Raw genomic sequence first — 16,237 nt, forward strand, 5'->3', positions numbered from 1 at the left:
GACGCAAAAATCAGGAAGCGCTTTTCCAAGCGTCTAACTACTCACGACGTTACCGAGGTATTCTGAAAATTTAAGTCATATACTTTTTGTTTGGCATGTTTGTCGCCATAATTTGTACCGAGACCCTAGGTTTTACATGCCACGAACCTGGGATAATCGTTATGATGGTGGTTTACATTAAAATTTGTATGCATTTCCTTAGAAATAGCTGGGACAGATAACTGTTTATAAAATTTGTATACTACATAACAAATTATGTATTAATTTTGATTAATCCAAATCGCAACCCCCTTTTTTCTATACATGGTAAAAATTGATTTTAAAGTCAGTTACTAAATACTGCGAATCTCCACGAAATAATTTTCATCAACTCATTCCTTTAAAAAAAATTAAATGTAAGCTTCTGCACTTCTACAGAAAAACAGTGATAAATAGTTGCGTCATTGATTCTAGAATTTTTTAATGAATCTGAATATTTTTTAACGAATGCATTCTTCAAAAGTCAGAAAGTATTTTTTTCATATTCTTTAAGAAATAAATACTACATAAATGCATACGCGAAGACGCGATTTTTGAATTTTTTCTCGGAGACCAGTGCCAAACCCACACCAAAAATGTCTGGACTTGTATACCACACTTATACCTTCCTCTTGAAAAAAAGGACATTTTTTGGGAAATACGTTTTCCATTTTTATTTTTTTCACCAAATTTTTGAAAAAAATTTTAAATTTTTTTAATTCATCTTAATTTTTCTCACTACCAAACAATCATGTATCCTGAATTGAATTCAAATCCCATTCCGACACGAACATTTCCGTGATCAGACGACGTGGACTCTACCATAACTCTACGTTATGAATCTCGAGTCAAGTTATCAACTCAAGTTATCAATCACGTCATCAGTCTCCAGAACAACTATGTTATTGTTGCGACTAACCTTGACTCAATCCTATTTGAAGTTAACTGACGCGTATCTACGTCTTCACTTTCTGCCACTTGTCTCCAGGAATTGCCACATATTATATTATTTTCTGCCATTGCTCATAAAATTGGTAAGCAGAAATAGATGTTAAGCAACCAGGAAAGTGTTAACAGATTTCCATCCAGAGAATGTTTAAAGGGCTGTATCAAATGGACTATTCTGAAAAAGAAGGAATTATTCATATTAAGTTTAAATGTAATCAAGGTTAAGTAACAAGAGAATAAGAAATTGATCGAAAGAAATTGAAAGAATTTGAAATTTGAATTAAGAAATTGATCCACACCTGCGGAGTGGAATACAACACCGATTTTTTCCCATTCTTTTCGATACTAACGTTAAAGTTCATGCAACAAAATGCTTGCACAAACTCTAAAATACCTTATAAGGAATGATTCTCTCGTTCCAACCCTGCCGCTCTTAATGTAACACTTAACGTTAATGGCTCATATTTAAATTACGAAATAATACCCCAGTGTTACAGTTTGAAACTGATCAGCCAGTTTTGAGTCAAGCGTTCTAAACACTTTAAAAGAAATGCTGTTCTCATTCCAACGTTGGCACTTTAATTTCAACGTTGAGCGGTAAAGGCGGCAATAAGTACTTCGATTACAAAATCAACTCCTGCGTTTATAATCGGCGCTTATCAGCCAGCTTAAGCGGATTGTTATAAAATGGTTTCTATAAAGCATCATTCTTTCCTCCGAATCCGCCCACCATAACCCATGTGGAAAAATCATCTGACGCTGGTCCGACCTAGATCAGACCGTCTAATTCCCATCCCTGATACTGACCAGATGGTCTGGCAACGTAACGTTGTTAATCTTTTGCTGGGGTTGAAGCACATACATCAGTTGCTCCAATTGAGTTTTCTTTCTAGTCTGCGTGCTTATGTTACACTGCGGTTTTTCTGGTGATGACTTACTGCAAATTAGAGCAATTAAGCAGTAATTTTTTATGGCATTTTCCACTTCCCTTTCGTGTGTCTATTTTAAAACTTTTCTGCACTTATTTTTGTTATCCATGCTCTTTTTTTCGTCAATGACTTCTTTTGAAAAAATTTTATTTAATGGAACGTTTATTTTTACTTAAGCAGTCAAGGGTATTCGCCGGAAGTGTCTATCGACAGTGCTCATTTATGCCGCTCGAAAAGCACAGTTCCAGCTTCCAGAAGGCCTTGAAATTACTTGGATGGTTGTAGCAGGTTTGAAGGAGGCGTTAAAAATACTGGGAGGTTGTAGGAGACTTAAAGTAGGATTAGGAAAATACTGGGAAGCTGTAGGAGGCTTAAGGGTGGGCTTGAGAATACTGGGAGTTTGTAGGAGGTTTAAAGTAGGACTTGGAAAATACTGGGAGGCTGTAGGAGGATAAAAAGAGAACTTGAAATAGGCTCATAGGAAGGTTTATCTAAAATCAGCGTTTAGAATGTAGGGTTACAATTTCGACTAAGAGAGTTCGACTACGAGTCACGAGGGTTCCCTGAATAAGGGTTAGCGTTCTATATCAAAAAATCTTTCGTTTCAAATTTCTTGATTGAAAAAAGGGACACATGGATGTTTGTGGAAGCTAATTTTTTAATGTAAAGTTAGTAATTTGTCTATGTTACCTTCGCGTAGATCCGAATTTCGCTGTAGCTTGCCGATATTATGGATTCGAATTTGCTAATCCTACTTGAAGGTAGATTAGTTAGGGATTCGTTGGCAAAATATAATCTGGCAAATGTTTTTGAAAAAGCATAATTCACTTAGTCTGGTGCAAATAATCTCTAGAAAAATTATTGCTATTGAACTTAGTAAAAACTTAGTCCGTGTGATCAAAGAAACGGCACATGATGCTAATATTTGTGTTGTAAATCCAGCGGCTTCGTTCTCGAAAGCTAGGAGCAATAAAGACTGGCTTGACGTAAACTGTGCTAATCTTAAGGCATTATTTTTAAAAAATGGCAAACAAAGCCAAGCACTTTGATTTCGTAGAGCATTTTAAAACATACATAAAACAAAGGCAGATCACAGGAAATTAAAGTGAGTTTAGAAAAGAAATTTTGAGTCGGAAATCGCTTAGTCTACAAAATGTCAGTAGTTGAAAAATGTTTTGGGATACGGTCAACCGCCTCAAGGCTCTAGAAATTTTTAAAAGGTTGTTCTACTCGTGCGAAATATTATACCAGGTTTGACGATGTCAAGCCACGTGACCGGTTGGAATGACAAAGGTCTTTTATAAAGCTCTTCCATTCCTGGGCGAACTCATAGACCGTAAATCCACAACATACATGGCAACGTGATAAGTACAAGAAAAATTTTCACCTGAAAGGTTCGAATTATGATGACGAACGTGAAACTACTTCCGAGGCAAGTCTGATAGGAGTAGCTGAACTAAGCTAAGCAAATTTATATAGCTGTATATATATTGGTAGTTAATTATCTGAAGCAGAAAGTGCTGCCAGTTAGGCCAGTCGCCGGTAATTGAGATAGAATTTTGTCACAGGTAAACTCTTGGAATTATCTGCTATGTTTTGTTTTTTATGCATACAGGTAACAATATACAGAAAGGCAATTAAAAAGTGGAGCAGAAACACCTGCCAGGCCGCGGCATAGTGCGTGATCCACCCGATAAGGTATAGTTTTAAAATTTTTAAAAATATTGATGTGACCGGAAAAAGTTTCAAGAAAAAGTGGGACTGCTCCCAGAGATGCATATTTTCATAAGTATTAGATTTTTTAATGAAACTGATACATTTAGAGAAACATCGATTAAAGAATTACTAGAAGAATAAAAAACTGTTGTTTGTTTTACAACAAGTCACTTTTCCGTATACTTGCAAGAGAAAAAAGATACTCCTTTATAGATGTACAGCAAACCCCCGGTTAGAGAAGAGTGTCTGGGGTAGCCTGCAAATAGCCTTGATCCTAAATCGGGGGCATTCAAACGTAAACAGTAAGGGCCGCATGAACCATTTCAGCAATCCGTTAGACGTAAAAAATAATGTTTTTCCTGCTTACTTTAAACGTTTGCAGCATCTGAAACGATACTATAACCTGCTTTTGACGATTGTTTGTCCCGGTATACATAATTTTTAACCTTATTGTTCCACTCAGCTTTGCGAGATAACACTCTCGTGTATGTAGGATCAGAAATACCATATTTCTGTAAAATGTCTTGTTTATAGATTCCTTTTACTTGACCTAAAAGCTCACATTTCTCTTTAATCAACAAACGCTGTCTGTTATCTTCCTTCAGCATTTTCATAAATCGTAACACAACCGAAATCAAGACACCTCGTTAATATTAAAAGCAAACTGACGAATGTGCCAGCAACTGAGACACTTATCCGATGAGTGGACTGCACGCTTTTATCGCTCCTCTGCAATTAGTGACGCATGATTAACAACCTTTCCTCGGCCCCGCGAGCTGAGAAACTGCGTGGACCAGCAAATCTAGGAATTCCTTTACCGCGGGATCCTAAAGTGAGGATCTGGTGTACATTAATAAAGAATATTTTATTTAACTGTGACGCGCTACGGAGAAAGGAACCTTAGGTTTAAAAAATCGATTTTCAGGTTTTTTTTTATGCTATCGATAGTTTTTAAATAACTATTACATTTAAAGAAAAGAATTTCATTTTTATCCAGTCCCACCACTTTCACATATTTCCGTTCTGTGTACCTGTTAGTCAAGAGATCATCTGACTCGCTGAACACAGAGAGATAAGATGTAGTGGTAAGTGGGGGGAATGAAGTCCAGAGTGTTCCCTACTCTCTGAGCGTTTGACTTTACCGTCTTTTCAATTGCTTCTACTGAAAAATTCGTCTGCTAATCTGTATATACACGTGAAAACGTGTATATATTCAGCAATTCAAAACCAGGTGTTCTCAAAATTAGTATATCAACAGTGTAAGTCTTGTGTAAAAATTGGCATCAGCTACTTTAAGGTAAAATAATAACTTATTCTGCTATAAACAATTATAAACGGAGTCACGTTCTTAGCTTCTAATTATCGTAGAAGTTTGTGATAAAGCTGAATATTATTAAAAAACTAATAAATAATAAAATAGCTTTACTTTAACATTTCCATTATTCATTGTTGTTAAAGTATATATTTTTTCGTTAAAATGCATTTGATCTTAAGCACAGTGACGCAAGTTAATTTTATGGATGCGACGTGGGGTGTTCACACATTTTTCTTGGATCAATGGCGTAGACGTAGAGTCTTATACGGTTACTCCACTTGTAGCAGAAGTTTCACTACAACTTTTTCATAGTGCAATTGTTCCGCCACTGGCTCACGAAAAATGTACGAAGACTCGGCTTAAGACGATCTCAAGGAACTGCGGCCTGCCTGCTCCCTCGGCGACCTTTTTCTATTGTTCAGCGCTGGCCTGGATCTCGAAGCGCTGTGGCTGTCCACGGGCGCCTTATGCATTATGGTACAGCAGTACATTTAAATAAAATAGAGTGTATGAACTGTTGTGCCCTACCATGGAGGTCGAGTCGAAGGCGCATTGCCGTGTTACAATTTTTAGGTAACTGCAATGCACAGTAACGTACGTTACTTAAAGAAAAAAGTAAGGAACGATACTTGAAGAAATTTTTATACTATTTATAATAAATATATTTATACAAAATCAAATATGTATGGAGTATAATTATCAATGAAACGCGCGGGTTTCTTCTTTTATGATTTACAGAAGCTTTAACCATTTGCATGCTTATTTTCATAGTTTGTAGTGTTTTTATAATATGTCTTTTTTGGAAAAAAATTATATGTTGTTGAAAACTCATTTATTTGGTTCAAAATTACTTTTTTAAAAGTAAAAATCAATTTTTTAATCCAAGCATTTAAATAAATTTTTTGTCGAAACTGTCTAGTATTAAGGAATTTTCCGCAACACTAACCAGTAGTGAGAATAAGTGGGAGTAGAAATGTCTCATTAAGACCTCAATTTAGCATTTGACCTGAGTACAAAATCATTTGGCAATTAGTTTAATTTTAAACGTTAGAGGAGAAAGTTCTACAAATACGAATTGAAATAGAGTTCCTAGAAACTATTTGCTAATTTGTTCATAAAATTTGTTTATATCATATAAATGAAATAATAAACCAATTATTTGTATTCTATGAGTCCCTAAACATTGATTTAAGACAATATAAAGTTGACCCAATCAGTTATTAAAGCGTAAAAAATGGTTATGTACAAAATTTCAGTTTTTCCATAAATTGAGTGACAAAATTATTAATAAACAGATAAAGGAGACAATAGAGTTCATACACTATATTCCATTTAAATGTCCCCTGTAACATGATGCAGAAGCTGCTGGTCGAGAGCCGTCCAGCTTTAAGACCGAGTCCTGCGCTGAACAATGGAAAAAGTCGCCGAGGGAGCAGACAGGCCGCGGTACCTTAAGATCGTCTTAAGCTGAAGACCCTAACTCACATCCGTAAAATTAACCTTCGTCACGGTAATAAAGATCTAATATATTTCAACAAAAAAATATAAACTTTAACTAAAATAAATAATACGAATGTCAAAGTAAAACCATCGTTATTTTTTAATAATGCTCAGCCTTCTGACAAGCATCTCCAATAACACCGGCACACCAAAAAAAGTGGTCTGTCCGACAGACTAAACTAGCATATTTATGTTTTTTGGGTCACTGAATTCGAACCCGGTGTCCAAATAACCAAGTTGGCTCGTATTTTTCTGAAAAACGAAAAAATAGACGTAAAATCGACAAAAACAGCGATTATTCAGGTATATTTTTGCAAAAAAAATTTTATTTTCTCGCCCGGTGGACTGAACCAACATTTTTATATGTCTTTTGGGTCGCTTAATCCGAGTCCGGGGTCAAAATAACCTAGTTGGCTCATATTTAATCGAAAAAAATGCAAAAAAAAGAGGTAAAATCGACGAAAACAGCGGCTTTTCGTGCATATTTATGCAAACAAAAAATGTCTTCATCCCCGGTCGATTTATCCAGCCTATCCTTATGTTTTTGGGGTCACTGATTCTAAATCCGGTGTTCAAATAACCCAGTTGGCTTATATTTTATCGAAAAACGCAAAATTAGACATAAGATCGACGAAAACCTTTAAATCTTTACCTTCCTCGACTGGGATTGTCGTTCACTGTAGATTCCGTTTGCGTCTCACGTTTCGGGGTTTTTAATTTGCGTTAGTCCCCTTGCATGGCAATAGTAGGATTTTTTGTAAATAAGTTTTATTTACTTTTAGCGTTACCCAGGAACAACGACGTGGACGTAGTAAATTCTGTTCCCTTTGGGGTGCTTTATTACAGTGAGCCCCCTTGCCTCTCACGCTTATAAGGTTCTTTTATTTTTCTATATATCGCTTGTATCAAACCCTTTTGTCCTCAAAAGACCTACGTAGTGGGTTTCGCTTTCGTTTGGTACCTTGACGGACTTGATCTCTTTTTAAACTCCAACAGTAGGCAGCCATCATGCTGATATCCCAACATCCCTGATATCGCCTCTCCATCTCTTTTATATCCTGGTGGAAACGTTCGCCTTGCTCTTCACTCAAATTTCCCAGGTTGTCTGGAAACTTATTTATATGCGAATGAAGAAAATGTAGCTTCAAATTCATAAGGCAGCCTAGTTTACCAAAGTTTGTTACCATTTCTGAAACCACATTTTGATAGTCTGGACAGTCGAGATCGCGTTCGTCATTACAAGAAAAAAAGATGGCCAAAAAGAACATCGTTTGAGCAAGGTCAAAAAAATATAATTGAAGATCCTCTAGTTGACCCAAAAGAAGTTATGATTCCACCCCTTCATGTAAAGCTGCGTCTTATGAAACAGTTTGTCAAGGCGCTTGATACGGATGGCGATTGCTATGCGTGTTTGGAAGATCAATTTCCACAACTTTCCAAGCAAAATTAAAAGAGGGAATCTTCGATGGACCGCAGATAAGAAAAATGTTGCAGGATCCAGAATTCATTACAAAAATGTCTGGCACTAAAAAAGATGCCTGGCTTAGTTTTAAAAATGTTATAAAAAACTTTTTAGGTAATAAGAAAAGTCCAGACTATCAAAATGTGGTTTCAGAAATGGTAACAAACTTTGGTAAACTAGGCTGCCTTATGAATTTGAAGCTACATTTTCTTCATTCGCATATAAATAAGTTTCCAGACAACCTGGGAAATTTAAGTGAAGAGCAAGGCGAACGTTTCCACCGGGATATAAAAGAGATGGAGAGGCGATATCAGGGATGTTGGGATATCAGCATGATGGCTGCCTACTGTTGGAGTTTAAAACGAGATCAAGTCCGTCAAGGTACCAAACGAAAGCGAAACCCACTACGTAGGTCTTTTGAGAAAAAAAAGGGTTCGACACAAGCGATATAAAGAAAAATAAAAAATAAAAGAACCCTAGAAGTATGAGAGGCAAGGGGACTCACTGTAATAAAGCACCCCTAAAGGAACAGAATTTACTACGTCCACGTCGTTGTTCCTGGGTAACGCTAAAAGTAAATAAAACTTAATTACAAAAAATCCTACTATTGCCATGCAAGGGGACTAACGCAAATTAAAAACCCCGAAACGTGAGACGCAAACGGAATCTACAGTGAACGACAATCCCAGTCGAGGAAGGTAAAGATTTAAAGGTTTTCGTCGATCTTATGTCTAATTTTGCGTTTTTCGATAAAATATAAGCCAACTGGGTTATTTGAACACCGGATTCAGAATCAGTGACCCCAAAACCATAAGGATAGGCTGGATAAATCCACCGGGAACAAATATTTTTTGTGTGCAAAATATGGACGAAAACCGGCTAATTTCGTCGATTTTACCACTATTTGTGAATTTTCGATCAAATATGAGCCAAATGTGTTATTTTGACCCCGTATTCGGATTCAGCGACCCGAAAAACCATAAGGATATGCTGATTTACACCACCCCTTAAAAAAATTTTTTTGTTGCAAAAGTATACAAGAAAAATCGCTGTATTCGCCGATTTTACGTCTATTTTTGCGATTTTCGAAAAAGTATTAGCCAAATTGGTTATTTGGGCCTCTGATTCGAATTCAGAGACCCAAAAGACATATAAATATATTGGTTAAATCCACCGGGCGAGAAAATATATTTTTTTTTGCAAAAATATACCTGAAAAATCGCTGTTTTTGTCGATTTCACGTTTATTTTTTCGTTTTTTAGAAAAATACGAGCCAACTTGGTTATTTAGACACCGGATTCGAATTCAGCGACGCCAAAAACATATAGATATGCTAGTGTAGTCTGTCGGACAGACCACTTTTCTTTTTGTGTGCCGGTATAATTAGACGCAGAAAACGTGTCTCTGTTTATTATTGTTCATAGCAGGATAAGTCATTAATTTACTTGAATGTACCTGACGTCAAATTTGTACACAAGCGTTTCACTATTTATATATTATTTTTGAGAACACCTTAGTTGAAATTGCTAAAGATATAGCACACCAAAGTATGTGCACGGGAAAATGTATATAAGCTGATAAATATAAATATTTGAATGAAATATTCTCCATTAATGTTGGAGTAGACATGTAAAGGAGTATCCTTTTTCTTTTGAAAATTTTGCGAAAAAATTACTAGCTTTAAAAAAAACCTCTTTTTATTCTTCTGGTATTTCTTTAATCGATGTTTTCTCTAAATGCATTAATTTGATTAATAACAAAAAATGTAATACTTATGAAAATATGCATGTCTGGAAGTAGTCCAATTTTTGTTTGAATATTTTTCCTGTGAATTTAATATTACTCTTTTTCAATAGTGTACCTCATCGGGTGTATCGCGCACTTTATTGTTGCTTGGCACAGTCGTTTCTGATCCACTTTAACTGCATTTTTGCATATCGTTACCTCTATACATAAACAATACATATCAATGGATTCCAAGAGTTTACCTGTGACAAAATTTTACCTGAATTATCGGCAATTTTGGCCCTAACTGACAGTAATTTCTGCTCCAAATAGTTAACTGCCAATGCACAGGTACTATTTCTAACGCCATCTCATACAATTGTAGGAGCAACCTTTGAGAAATTTTGCCGTTTCACCACCGCTCACCTACCCCTGTAAGACTTACCTGGCAAGTATTTTCACGTTCGTCATCATAAATCCAACCTTCCAGGTGAAAATTGTCCTTGCACCTATCACGCTGCTATTTATATTGTAGGCTTACAGTCTATCATTAATGTTAATATTTTTAAAAATGAAAACCCCCAGAACCGACAGAAATAAAAAATAAAAATTTCCGAAATAATACAAGAAAGACTGCTAGAATGAGAAAAGTAATGTTAGCATCCAACCGGCAATCGAAAGTTCTGTGCTTCGTTTTCCAGTGGAGCAAAATGAGACATTTCTTCAGAAAACGACGATAAAATCAGTATCACGCATGAAAATATGGTATGTCTCACAAAGCGCGCTTCTCGCAACGGCCAAACGCTAAGCGCTTAACAGTTTTAATCAACTGCGACACTCACTATTTCGAGGCAGCAACGGTGATCAAATAAGGTGAATATCAAGTGCGGTAATGCCAATCATAGAATTTTTTAAACAAATAGAATTTGTTTACATAACTAAAAAAAAAAACAGTATTGATAAATATTCCACTAGACCCACATTAATCATTTGTATAATATTGTATAATTGATAGGGAAAAAACGAATTGTTACAAAAAAATTATTTAAACCATTTCCATTTTTTAAACAATTAAATTTAATTAACCACTGTTATTAAATATTTCACTAGACTAATAGTAATAGTTTTAAGGAGTAAAAAAACTTTCAAACATAAAATTATTTACACAAATTCCATTTGTTTAAACAATTAAAAATTAATTAACCAATGATAATAAATATTCCACTAGACCAATCTTAATAACTTTAAGTGAAAAAAAGATCAGAATACAGTGCTCAACAGGTCGATTTCATGAAGAATTGACGATTTTTGTTTTACGGGTAGTTTTCAGGTACTCGCGGGGGTCAGATAGGGTTGTCAAACTCATATGTCTGATACATAAAATTCTTCATTGGATAATTATCTACAGGCTCCTATACTTCCCCGCCACATTTTTTCAAACCCTAAAAAATTATTCCAAACACTCAAAAAAGTGATTTTGCCCCATGCATTTTACATGGGAAACTTCAAGCTAAAACCGACACCTGTTAAAATAAAGAAAAAAAAGAAAAAAAAGAAAAAAACGGGAATTTCTTTTTTCGGATTTGGAATGCAATGGGGGGATCGTTGCACGCTAAAAAAACGTTTCTGAGCGACCCTAGTGGTCACTCATGCATAACGAAACTGTAGCATATCAATAAAGGCAGTTACCCCAAATCGTTAACCTAGGTGTTGCCTTAGGGGCCGTCCACAAATTACGTAAGGATCTTTTTACACATTTTCAGCTCCCCCTCCCTTCACGTAAGATACCATAAGATTTTCTTGACCCCCTCCCCATATTACGTAATAATTTTTGATATTAAATAGGACGTTATTGACTTTGAACACTACATTTATTAGTTAATTTATGTACATTATACATCGCAACATAAGAAGTTGTACGTTTAAAACGTAAAAATATAAGTAAGAAAAATATTACATCAGTCAAATCTATTTGACAACACGCTACGGACTTCAAAAGTGACAGTCTACATCGGCGCGGCGTCTCGGCGGTGGCGATCTCGGCTGTCAACACTGCGCACCGAGTCAAGGCGCAAGAATCTTTTGCTCATCCGATAATGCTTGCGTGTTTTTTGTTGTTGTTTGCTATTATTTTACTTTTGATCGTTTTTACGCATTAATATCGTTTGCTCATAAAAAATTAGACCCTCTGAACCCTTATGTAATTTGTGGACGGTCCCTTATTTCGTTTGAAAAACAACATATTGAAGTGCCAAATGATTCTTTGAATTTAGCATGAACTAAAAATAATCAAATGAAGAAGTAACTAATGACAGCCACCTGGTCCCTACAAGCAATAAGGAATATTTTTTTATAGTATAACAAAAAAAGTGAACTTATTAGTTTTAAAGTAAACGTTTTCGTTTTAACGGATTAAACCGCATTGTCACACTTACTCCTATAGATCATAGTGTTTTCTATGTAGAAAAACAGTGTTTATTTTCCAAAATTAGTAAAAATGTATGTGTGCTACGTTACAATGAATTTTCGATGCCTGCGTATAATTGCATATATTGCAGATATGCTCATTTTAATTGCAGAACATTTTCCAACATTGCGGCCACAGCCCTAAAGATATGGATGAGTATCTTTTACATTATGTTTATAAATTTATAAAGCTAACCCCAACTAGTGTACCGAAAAATGCTACTATTTGGGATTGTTAACTATAATTTTGTATTGAGTGGACAATATTTCTTTGGGCGATTTTATAATGGAGCTGAATCTGTAGAAAACGGTTATTGGCCCTTTCCTCTCTTCCATCTCCGTAGCCCACAAACACTGTCTACATTTTTTATGGTTCGTAGGCCAAACCTTTCGAAGAAGGTTCAGGTGTTCATCCTTTCATCAACAAACCGATTAAAAATAGTTATTTGAGATCCAAGTGCATAAAACAAGTGATTGCATCAAGTATGACGTTTGCAGCACGAACTGAAGATGAGTTCTACAATCAAACGAGTAGCAATTACCTGTACCAGCCCCATGCATAGACCGCATTTGAACAGAAATATTTTTTTATTCATGATAAGAGCAGGGTAATTCCAGTAAATGTGCCCCACTTTCTAGATTTATAACAACCCTACTGATACAAAATCTCAGAATATTCTCTGGCTAAACAGCCTGATCCGTTTCAGGCTACCTGGAGGCTCGATTTGAATGATTTCGTCTTTAGAGATAGTCTGAGAGATTTAGGCCCTTTTAAAATAATGCGACGGTCATATAATAGTCCTTATGTATTCGTCACGTACCGGACGGGCAGAGTTATTTACAGTAGTTGCCCGTTACCAACCCTACTCCCTTTTAAAATTTTTCTTCAAGTTATCAACACTTTTTTTTAATTCGTGAATTTTCTCTTTTATACATATTTTAGCATTATAACTTATATACTATTTTGGTGTTGAATTCAAGAATGTTGTCTGTTTGGGCCTATCTCATTCCATTTATGAGATACGTTATATTTATTCCAATTTTAAACATCTAAAAAAAAAGTAAGATATCTGAATTAATCGAAACCCGTAGATTCCGAATTATCATGTTTTAGGTTATTAACTTTGAAATTTAAAAAAAAACCTTTTTCTAAATTTTAATCCTAAAGCTTAACGAAGGACCCTTAGTGAGTGTCGGCTAATCTATTGAGATAGCCTCTCTGCTTGTTATTTGTAATCGAATTCTTATTTCAATTTCGAAAAAGACATTTTAAAGCCTTCAAATGATTTAAACGAGCTTAAACGAGATGAGTGCCTGCGGAGAATATTCTCTGAAACTTCTCTGAGTCTGGGATTCTTCAGATATCTGATGTGATTGGAGCGCCACTTCGAGGCAGCTAGTGTTTTAGTGTGCAATAAATGAGGTTAGTGGCAAAAATTGTACTTTGATGAGTTTTCTGTTTATAATTGACCACTGCCTCATTGACCACTGACTCATTTGGTATAAACTTTTTACACGACGACGAAGATCATGATGACTATTGTCTCACAAACTTATTTTGAACCTTTCAATCATGTGTTTTGTGCAATCGTGATTTAATTTTGCTTCAGTAAATTTAAAATCGTTTTTTTGGTCGTATTTTTTCTGTGTACAAGCAAAATTTGTACCCATAGATATTACAATCCCTCGACTGTTGTTTTAAAAGCAAGGGTTCCGAGATTGTAGTTCTTGCACCAAAGCATGAATAAAATCAAGGAGCAGTTCCGTGTCACTTTTCCATAATAGTGTGTTTTGGTCATATACAGAATGTATGCCGAGGACAGCTATTAGAAGTTTCAATATGGATACAATATTTTGTATTGCTTTAGTGCAGTGGCGCCAATTCTATTTGAAACAGGTCGGGCGGATGTACTTCAGACAGGACCCCCCCGCCCTTCTGTTGGAGAAAAAAGAATGTGATGAGCAAAAAAAAACAAGAGCGATTATGATATATTATATATTTCTTCGACCTTAATTTTAAAATGAATAATTGATAGTAATTTTTCTATACAATAAATAATCAGCAATTTGAATAGAAAAAGGTGTATGAGATCAAATTGCATTGCATTAATAGTTGGGAAGTTTTACTGCCCCCTCCAGCCCGTACCATCAAGCTGGGATGATCAGTCTCTCTGCGACAGCTGTCAGAAGTCGAGTGGATCACCTGTACCCCAGTGTGTCAAGCAAGGTTGAGTTGGTGAGATCGAAGTGAATTTTTTTCTTCCCTATATTGTCCTCGGAGTGAATAAAAGGTGTGTTCAAAAAATAAGGTGAATTTATGGTTTTGTCAAAAAATATTAATTTATTCCTCAATATTTATGTTGTCCCCTTCAAAGTAATCCCCCTCAGATATAATACACTTTTTTTCAGCGATGCAGTTTTTATCTCCTCAATCGTTGAATGTCGATGTCCTTTCATGGGTCTCTTCAGTTTTGGAAAAGAAAAAAGTCACTGGGGGCAAAATCCGGTGAATATGGAGGCTGAGGCATGACTGTGGTGCTGTTTTTGGTCAGAAAATCTTTCACAAGCAACGATGAATGAGCAGGTGCATTATCGTGATACAAAAGCCACGAATAACTTGAAGGTAATACTCCTTATTGACCATACGACCTTGTGGTAAGAATTCCTGATGAACTACGCCACGGTAATCAAAGAAGATAGTGAGCAAAACCTTCACATTTGACCGAACTTGACGTGTTTTTTTTGGTCTTTGAGACTCAGGATGCTTCCACTGAGACGATTGGGCTTTAGTTTCGACGTCATAACCATATACCCACGATTCATCCTCAGTTATGTACTTTGCGGCGATTGAACCGACAGTTGAAAGATGAATTGGTTTCATAATCAATGTGATTACGTTTTTTATGTCATTTTTTAAATATTCAATCGATTTTATAACCATACTCTTATAAATATTGGTTTGAAACAATAAATATTACTCATTATTCTGGTACTACTACAATAATCATTTTTTAGACAAATTCCTCCATTCATTTCTAAGAATAAATACCTTTTTCCAGGGATCAACAAGAAAACCTTTTTTTTCTTGTAGAACTACATCTTGAGCGAACTGAGCTGAAGTTTTAGCCATTTTTGAAAAAAAGGTTATGTTTTTTTTATAAAACTTGTCATTTTTCGATTTTTTCTGACAATTCAATTTTTTTACTACAGTTAGTTTTACTTTTTGGCCATATCATCTATATAATTTCAAAAAGCATACTTTTAAGAACCTACAAAAAATTGACAACTTAAAATAATCAACAACTTATTTTTTATAACAATTTTTGTTCGCTGGGGTACAAAGCACCCCAGTGTGTCAAGTATGTCACACAGCCGAAGTGTGTAAGTAAGGGTTAAGGTTCTACTCAGCAGCAGTAACCCCGAGGAGTATAAACTTCTACTGAAGGGTAAAGATTTCCTACAGTGGTGGGAGAATGGACCGAGAATATCTTAAATATTACTCAATTAAAATATTATCTTTTTACAAATTTTTGAATAAATTTCAATGTTTTTAAAATATCAGGAAACAGCGTTTATTCATAATTTACTTTTTATTGTTATAATATTGTAAAATATTGAGATATGAATAAGAGAAATGTTGAAATGACTCGAAAGTGATGTGCAAATCTAAAAATAATTCAAATTTATATTATAGTTTGAAAAATTGTATATGGATTTGAGCACATGGCTGGCCTGATGATAAGTTAGACAAATTTGTATTTGATTTATAAAAAAAAATGATGAGGCAAAATTTATTAATCAATGTTTTTCTATGATATATTTGTTGTAATCCACAAAATTAATCAGGATACGTTCTTGCATAACTTATAATTCCCAAATTGAAAAAATTATTTATTATTTAACTATGGTCTACTTTTTCACCAAATGGAATTTTTAGTACCCTTTTTATTTAAGCTGGCATACAGCAAAGGGATATACTATAAGCATTCTTTTTTATACAATTAAAATTTTAAAGATACTTATGAAATGGTGCTCTCACATGTAATATACGCGAACCTGGTGATAATTTTTATTATTTCACTTTCTTTACTTAATTATTTTGCCTTATGTTTCGTTCATTTTTAGTTAATTTATTTACACAATATATTCTCCATTTTT

The 16,237-nt window shown here is 34.9% G+C and overlaps 1 protein-coding gene across 2 annotated transcripts in view; it reads right to left on the minus strand.

Annotated features, from left to right (window-relative positions):
- The window catches only part of LOC117176008 (mucolipin-3-like), a 203,024-nt gene that overhangs the window by 173,073 nt on the left and 13,714 nt on the right, over nucleotides 1-16,237 (minus strand). For both annotated transcript variants that reach the window (XM_033365951.1, XM_033365952.1), the window contains exon 2: nucleotides 938-1,141. In XM_033365951.1, the coding sequence (XP_033221842.1) occupies nucleotides 938-1,038 (101 nt within the window). In that variant the 5' untranslated portion in view covers nucleotides 1,039-1,141. The remainder of the gene's footprint in view (nucleotides 1-937; nucleotides 1,142-16,237) is intronic.

Source organism: Belonocnema kinseyi, chromosome 7 (genome assembly GCF_010883055.1).
Source record: "Belonocnema kinseyi isolate 2016_QV_RU_SX_M_011 chromosome 7, B_treatae_v1, whole genome shotgun sequence".
Taxonomy (NCBI): domain Eukaryota; kingdom Metazoa; phylum Arthropoda; class Insecta; order Hymenoptera; family Cynipidae; genus Belonocnema; species Belonocnema kinseyi.